The sequence below is a fragment of the Tiliqua scincoides genome, chromosome 2 (genome assembly GCF_035046505.1).
Source record: "Tiliqua scincoides isolate rTilSci1 chromosome 2, rTilSci1.hap2, whole genome shotgun sequence".
NCBI classification, from domain to species: domain Eukaryota; kingdom Metazoa; phylum Chordata; class Lepidosauria; order Squamata; family Scincidae; genus Tiliqua; species Tiliqua scincoides.
Genome location: NC_089822.1, coordinates 106217627 through 106225896, shown reverse-complemented (window position 1 = coordinate 106225896; position 8270 = coordinate 106217627). Strand labels below are relative to the sequence as shown.

Genomic DNA, 8270 nt, shown 5'->3' with positions numbered 1-8270 from the left:
CACATGCTATTGATGTTTATTATACCATTGTGATACTGGGTCTCCTGATTTTATTGCCAAAATTCCATAACAGCATGGGACAGATCTGAGTTCACGCCAAGAAATGTAATGCACGTATGGGCTTATGTTCCCTTCTTACCCTACTTGGGAACTAGTTCATCCCTTTCACTGCATGGAAAATGCTTTGTCGAAATGCTTTGGCTTGGAACTTGAAATCCCAGCTGAATAAGTTCCCCTTTGGACATTATGGCACCAGTGCCACAATTAGAAGTGCTGGGTATTTACATATGTGAGTGGCTGCCACATCCAAAATGGCTCTGAGGATACTGTATGGAGTGAAGGCAGATTACCCAACCTATCCACTCAAAGGCACAGGAAAACTGATGCCAGATGAACATTTCTATGTCCTTCTATCATATTTGCAGGATTGGCCACCCCACCATTTTCTCCTGAAGTGAACTTAGGAATCCCTTCCTTGAAGGAGTGGTGCTTGTGAAGGACCCTCAGGGAGGGACTGTAGTGCAGTAGTACAGCACATGTTTTATATGCAGAAGGTTCTAAGTTCAATCCCTGGCATCTCCAGGTAGAGCTGGGACATGCCATCTGAAACTCTGAAGAGCTACTGCGAGTCAGTGTAGAAAATATGGAACACTGGTCTGCCCAAATATGAGGCGGTTTCCTATGTAGCTGAGGGCCTGTCCCTGTCTGCTAACATGCTAAATATTGGGCCTACACTGAAAACTCTATTCATGCATGAACCATGATTGTTTTGTATAAAAAAGCACTCAAAGACCAATCCAGAAGGGAACCAGTGCTTTGGGTCCCCTGGGTGAGGCATTGATTTAACTTCTTGGATACAGGTAGCTGTAATACAAAGCATGGACCCAAAGCACAGCAATTTTTCAATAACTATTACAATATCATAAATCAAAGATACAAAAAGCTCAATTAAAAATCATTACTTAAAAAGAGCCATTATGTGAGTGTGATAAGAAAAAATACTGTAGCACCTTTGCAAAGAGAGGGGGAAAGAAATGAGGTCACTTGGAAGCCCACACTGCAGTGGGGCTACCTGGCTTCTGGCAGGAAGAAGCAGGTTGGTCTGAATTCACACACACAATTAATCACACTGGTGGGGCCAGAGGCACATTTTATGGGAGTTGAATACGAGCTAAGCTGATTGAAATAGGGTAAGGATAGAGGAGGGAGAAGAGATGAACACAGAAAGCCAGGTGTTAAGATGGGATGTCATGAAGTAAAGCAATATTCCATAGAATAAATGCTTAACTGCAGGTCTTTCCTTTAGAATTCCTGTAGTTGCAAAAAAAATTCCTTATAAGCTGTTAGGGAAATTCCCAAGAAACAGCAAACCATTCATTGGAACAGACTGCCCTATCAGACACAAACTCCTGCAGAGCCCTTTAAATGGTCATAGTTCCAAGAGCTCCAGTTAATCATCTTCACTAATTCCCATCAGTGCAGCTCCTTTAAACCTCACTGTGAAAACCATAATAAAGGGTATTTTTCTTTTAAATTTCAGACAAACTATTCTTTTCCTTATCCCCCTCCCATTGCTACACTTTATAAATATCTGTGACTGGACAATCAACCCTAAACATGTTTGCATATTGAGATCGGCACTGAAGGAAGACTGGTGGTTTAATAAGGCAACACACACTGCCTTTGGACATCTTTGTTGGTAAGTTCCCGTTATATCTCTTTGGTGGTCATTTGCTTGGTTTTCTCAGAAGTTTCCTAGAAAGAAAGACAGCATTTTAGACCAAGAAAAACTCATAGTGAATCAAACCTAACTCAGGTTAGAGCCCATTTTAAGGCCGACTCTCTGGTGGTGGTGGTTGTGCTGTACCATCTAGTGGAGCTTTTCCAAGTAGTGAGAGACATAGCCCAGTCTGGTCCAGGTCAACAAGAGACGAAACTCTTAATAGCCCACTGTGACTAGGTAGGTAAGTACATCGCAGATATAACTGTTCATGGACATGCCAACTTAGATACCAGCAGCTGTAATAGATAGGCCAAGGCACATGCTGTTCATGTTCCATTTACCCCAATTAAAATTTTATCCTCAAAACTGCTGTACGTAACACACATTCCTTCACTCCTGTCAAAACAGACAGGACTTCACAAACAGTGCTGGAATACTTGCAGAGATGGTTCCAGGCACATCTGAAGGACAGGAAGTCCCACACAGTGAGGGCTACCGCTTAGGAGAACTTCTCTTACTCCCCTTTTTTCAAGTTGTTTGGTATCTGGGTATGACCCTGGTGTTTTTACAATGGCAGTGGGAGAGAGGAAAATTTCTTCCTGGAAAAATCATAGCATTCCTAGGGATACAAAAAGCTTATACTGTATATAAGGACATATTCTGTCCATGATTATATGTAAACTGTTGGCAGACCTTCAATAATTCTATCATTCCAACCAGTCTATAAAGGTTCAGTCCTCCACGAAACAAAGACTTCAATGTTTTATGCTGCTTTTGTTGCTATATTATTTGTGTATTAAGCTTTGTGAGGTTTTAATCTGAAAGGCAGATTATACATCTTTAAAAAGAAATCAATACGTTCATTGTAACTCTCCATAGTCCTGGCAGTCAACAAAGTACAGACTCCATTAACTACAGAATTTTATAGTTCTTCAGCAGAATAAAATTATAGAAAGGTTGCACAGTCAGCAGGTATAAGTAAACCTCATAGTTCCCTTCTAACCTGATGCTTTTGCAGCTCCTGAACATATCTGGCTAACTCCTCTTCAGTCAGTTTTTCTTCAGGCTGATGCCCCTTTGAAGACACCTTCTGATTCTTACCTAGGAAATCAAGAAGATTATACAACATTTACAGGGCAATCCTATGCACATGTACATAGAAGTAAATTTCACTGAACACAGTGGAGCTTACTTCTTAGCAAACATGCACAAGACTACACTGTTAGATGAGTTTTAAGGGAAAAGGATAGAAGTCATAACAAGCACTACCATATTATATGTAGTATCAACTATAGCAGTGTTTCTCAAACTGCGGGTCAGGGTCCACTAGATGGGTCGTGAGCTAATTTCAGGTGGGTCCCCATTCATTTCAACATTTTATTTTTAATATATTAGACTGGATAGTACCATAGCATGTGACTGCATTTGGGGAAATATTACAGATCTGTACTTTTAACAGGCTACTACGTATATGCTTTTAACAATGATAGTCAGTAGGGCTTACTGCTGCATGAGTGTGGATAGGATTGCAGCCTAGCGATTGTTAAAACTGCTCTTGCTTGATGATGTCACTTTCGGTCATGTCATCACTTCCAGGTTAATGACATCACTTCCGGTGGGTCCCAACAGACTGTGATTCTAAAAAGTGGGTCCTAGTGCTGAAAAGTTTGAGAACCACTGAACTATTGGATCCTTCAGTGAGACTGAATACCCGGAAAGAGGAAAAAGACCGCATGGAATCATCAATTCCATCTTTGATAATTCTTTCCTACTTTATATCAAGTAAAATAAGGGCCCAATCCTATCCAATTTTCCAGAGCCAGTGCTACTGTGCCTATGGGGTATGCACTTGTTGCTGTACACAGCTGACACCGCAGCTCCAGAGACCCAAGGTCAGGCAAGTACTCCCGGAAAATAACGAGGCACACAGCAGTGCTCCACCACCAGATGTTGCTTTACTTGAAGTATGTACAAGATATTTACAGTTCAAAGGCAGCTTTGCAAGCAAACAGCACAGATAGCTCTCTTTCTCGACACTCCAATCACGAATCACACCGACGTAGCTTTCTGCAGACACTCCACATAACATCTCCCACATAGCAGCTTGCACAGGTTGCAGTATATACTGGCACTGGCCAATGAGAGGCGGGCTACAGTCTGGTGATCCTATGACTCACCATCTGATAACATATCTGGTGACATGGTATTGCATCAGCCACTCCCATGATGCTACACTGTATGCAGGCCAAGACATCAGAGCCTTGCTCTATCCAGCCTGTAAATTCTCTACAGGACTGGGGCATATGGCATAACAGCACTGCTTCCTGTGTTGGGGAGGCTGTCTTGGAGGCCTCTTCAAGGTATGGGTATGTTCCCTTACCTCCAGGCTGTATTGCAGCTGCACTGGTGCTGGAAAGTTGGATAGGACTAGACCCTAACTAATTGAATGACAGTTTTTTTTTTTCCATGATGCATTCAACTATTAGAATTTAATGATTCAACTGGTTAAAATAATGAACAGGCACATCAGTTCATAAAAATTATTTAGGCCTCTTTAAGACTCCTGCCATGAATCTTATTAAAATCTAACGTCCTCAGCACTGTATTACATATGTGACAAGCTAAAAAAAAGTGATCAATCTATTACCATTTATTTGCAAGTCTCTCAGGGCACAATCCTAACCAGGTTTACTGAGAAGTAAGTCCTAGTTTGTTCAATGGGGCTTTCTCTCAGGGAAGTGTGGTTAGGACTGCAGCCTCAGTCTATCCTGAGGTCATTCATACAACTTTCCTGAACCTTTAGTTTCAGGGGACTTTAGCTTTTACCACTTGTACCACTTCTCTAAAGCTTGGTGCAATTGCCTACTACTTGCAACAGTCACTGAAAACTCACCATAGTGAAGGCATACCAGAACTCATGGCAGCCTGCCCTACTCTGGGATCAGGTTCTTTCATTTGCAGTTAGTGAGAAAGCTGAGTGGTCAGTGAGAGACAAAGGATTGACACTGATTTAAAGCATGACAAATGAAAAGAAAACCATCAGTTTTATGCCTGGCAAATCATTCCAGAGATTTAAAGACAGGCACCAGGAATGATTATGGGATTAAAGAAATTCACACTGAAAAAGCCTGGGATTCTTCACCATAAAAAGAGACCAATAAGAGAGAACAAGATTGAAAGGACTTGATTCAAAACAACAATAGCTGCTATTTGAAAGGCAGAGAAGGAGCTGGGTTTTTGGCAATTTCACAGAACAGAACTAGAGGACATTCAATTATGTTGAACAGAGGAACATTCTAAATGGATCAAGGAAACAGACCCCTGCAGACTGTGCAATTAGATGGTGGAGACCATTGCCACAACAGGACAAGAATTTAACAGAATGCAAAGAAGAGATCTTGGGAGTTGAAAACTTTGAAAGTTTCAAAGCAGAAACCTGTGTGGTTGTCATGAAAGTGCAGCCATACTTTGAAATAAATGTTGTATTTCCATTTTGTACTATGCAGTGGACACATAGTTTCTCATGGTCAAGGGAAAATAGCCTTTCCTCTCACCCTCACCTCTCTCTGTTGGATAGCCCTGTCAAAACCCTAGTCAACCTCTGGAAGGCAGAAATGGCACTACTACTTTTTTTTCTTTCAGAAAACCAATTATTTACTCATATACAAGTTTAAGCTGGCATGATCTACCTTTAGTGAAGGTACACTGTATTCTTCTCTTCTCCAGTATTTCCGCTAGTCGTTGAAACAAAAACCAGTGACTCAACATAACATTCCTTGCTCAATTTCCTCTGATAAAAAGAGGTGTTTCTAAAAGGATCCAGGTTTTCTCATTTATACATACCATCACAGGTCATGGCAGTGCACACCCAGTTCCCACAGGCACAGACGCAACGGTTACACTCCACCTGGGTCTCCGCTCCGTCTTCATATGTTTCATCTTCTAGAGCACATTCTGGAGAGAGGGCCAAGAAGGGAATTGGGTTGGAACGGACACTGAATGAATTGGTTTTAGAGTGCCCACCCAATCATGTTCCAAATATAATATGACACCCACACATTTACTTGACTTGTAACTTCGCTATTATAATCTAAATGTCAGTGTAGAGGATTTTCATCACAATAAACAAACAAACAAATAAATAAGATGATGGTGATGATGACAAAATTTTTTGATCTTATTTAGGAAGCTCCCTAGAAACAGGGAGGCTTATGACTTTGTGCACATTTGGCTAGTAATATATTGTCAATGCTGGAGTGGAGCTAAAGATTAATTATTGTCAAAGCATAATAGTGGATATGGGATGGATTTTGAAACTTCTGCTTGTAAAATCTGTACTTCTAGCCCCAGCTCTCTCAACTCTTTTGAGGGCTCAAGTCCATTCCTGTGTACACAAAGAGCTCCTACTTTTTTCTGGTGGGTTGAAGGTTGAATTGAGGCACTTCAGGAATTCGTTGAAGCTCAGCTTCCAGTCAGCATTTTCATCAGAGAGTTCAATAAGGGCATCCACACAGAGTCCTCTGGAGAAAATACAAAGGTATGATCATCAACACAGAGGTATCCAGCTTTAAAACAGATTCTGACTGCATCGTAAGTTACTTCCAGACTAAGGATTTAAGTTGCTCACTATCTGTTGATTTCCTATTCTTAATCTCACATAGAATAGCAACAATGGCTCACAAGCGATTGCAGTAATTGCAGGTTTTTGGTGTATATTCATCCCACTATTTTCCTTTTGCACTGGAGCACAGAATATACCCAAGTTATATCTCCCCCTGCTGTTACTCCCCTCTCCCATTGTCCTCAGGGACCCCACTATCATGCTAGCAGCAGATATACACACAGAAACCAGGTACACTGAAGTTTCCCCTCTTCTTTAAAAATATTTTAGCATAATTCTGTCAGTGCTCTGCTTCCTTTTTTTAAAAAAAAAAAAAGTTCATAGCACGAATTTGGAGCACTCCCCTCCTTCTTTTGGAAAAATGGTGAGGATGTCCTTGATGTGCTCTGTCCCTAAGGCAACATGATGTGCTCTGTCCCTAAGGCAAAAACAAAGGGGGAGGGGAATCACTTAGCTGGGATTAACAACTTTACAATGAGATCTTTAAGTGTGATTACACAGAAGTAATTTCATTGTGCTCAATGGAACTTATTACTTTGAAAATGTGCTTAGCATTGCAGCTGTAATCATCAAGAATGTCCCCTTGGGTGTCATTTCAGATGGTGCCTTCTTCTCTGCACATTGCTGTGCCTCATTAAATAACAATTTCCTGGAAAACTGACTTCATGCTCACCCCAAATTCACCCCAGGACTGATCTGGTTAAGGCAAGAAGGTATAAAAGATGCAGAAGTTGTCAGAAGCAGAGTTGTTCTGGCTGCTGCTGGTGCAATTTTGCCTTCAGTTATCCCTCCTCATCTCTTGCTGCCTCCTGGTTCCTTCAAAACCTTGCAATGGCAGTAACTGGAAGCTCTTATTCATTTTATTTTGTATAAGTGCAATTACAAAACTACAAAATAGTCAAGAATTAAATTAAAAGAGCACTCGATAAACAATAGTTTGAACCCCCAGTGTGAGAAACAGGGGCAGTATTCCTCAGCTGTGAGGAGGAAGAGGCTAGGCAGAATTTGGAGTGTGAATATTGATAAAATGGCTTCCAAAAGCAAGTGTAACCAGAAACAAAATGGTGATGAGGTGCTCAAGTGCATAAGGAAAAGGATGTGCTTTGGGGGCTAACTTCCCTAACAGCATTGTACACACAGAAAAGCACTCCTCTTCAAAGATGGAAAAGTTGTACTATGACTCAGCTACAGCTGAACTCACAGCAGTTTTGTTCTTTTCAGAAAAGCTTGGTTTTCTTAGTTCACAAAAAATATGGATTCATCATGGGAAAGCTTAGGGATCTGGAGAACATAAGAAATCCAGGAGCCATCAGTGGCAACTCTGGGCAACTCATCTGAAAGTACCCACAATAAAGCAGCTGGCATTTGTTACAGGCAAATGTTGTTAAATCAGCACAGATGAGTTTCCTGATCAACATCTGAAGCAGTCATTCAAGCTATCTGTATTGGCATTGGATTCTGCCCACATTTTGCCCCTTTGATCTAAGTAAGTAAAGCAGTGACTCATTTGATAATTTATTTTATTTTTTTGCAAGTACCACCGACAGCTACTGGACACATTTGTGGGTAATTTATTTTTTACATTTTTATATCACCCTTCCTCTAAGAAGCTCAGGGTGGTGTACGTGGTTCTTTCTCTCCTTTTCTCCTCACAACAACCCCATGAGTTAAAATCATAGACTTGAAGGGGCCTTCAAAGCTATGTAGACCTTGCAGGAAAATCTTCTCTAGAACATCTGCAAAAGGTGCCTGTCAAACCTCTGCTTGAAAATCTCCAACGAGATCTCATCACTTCATTTGATAACTGATTCTTTTGTCAAACTGCTCTTATTGTTGAGAAGTGTTCCAGATATTCAACCAAAATCTTCCCTCCAGCAGCTTAAGCCCATTAGATCTAGTCTTACTCTCTACAGCAGCAAATTTTTG

General features: G+C 41.0%; 1 protein-coding gene across 1 annotated transcript in view; it reads right to left on the bottom strand.

Annotated features, from left to right (window-relative positions):
- FSTL1 (follistatin like 1) overlaps window positions 1–8270 on the bottom strand; it is a 33550-nt gene continuing 25280 nt past the window's right edge. Inside the window, exons 8-11 of the mRNA XM_066614954.1 lie at window positions 6131–6243; window positions 5567–5677; window positions 2727–2824; window positions 1–1755 (exon numbers count right to left, since the gene is read on the bottom strand). Of these exons, the coding sequence (XP_066471051.1) occupies window positions 1711–1755; window positions 2727–2824; window positions 5567–5677; window positions 6131–6243 (367 nt within the window). The 3' untranslated portion in view covers window positions 1–1710. The remainder of the gene's footprint in view (window positions 1756–2726; window positions 2825–5566; window positions 5678–6130; window positions 6244–8270) is intronic.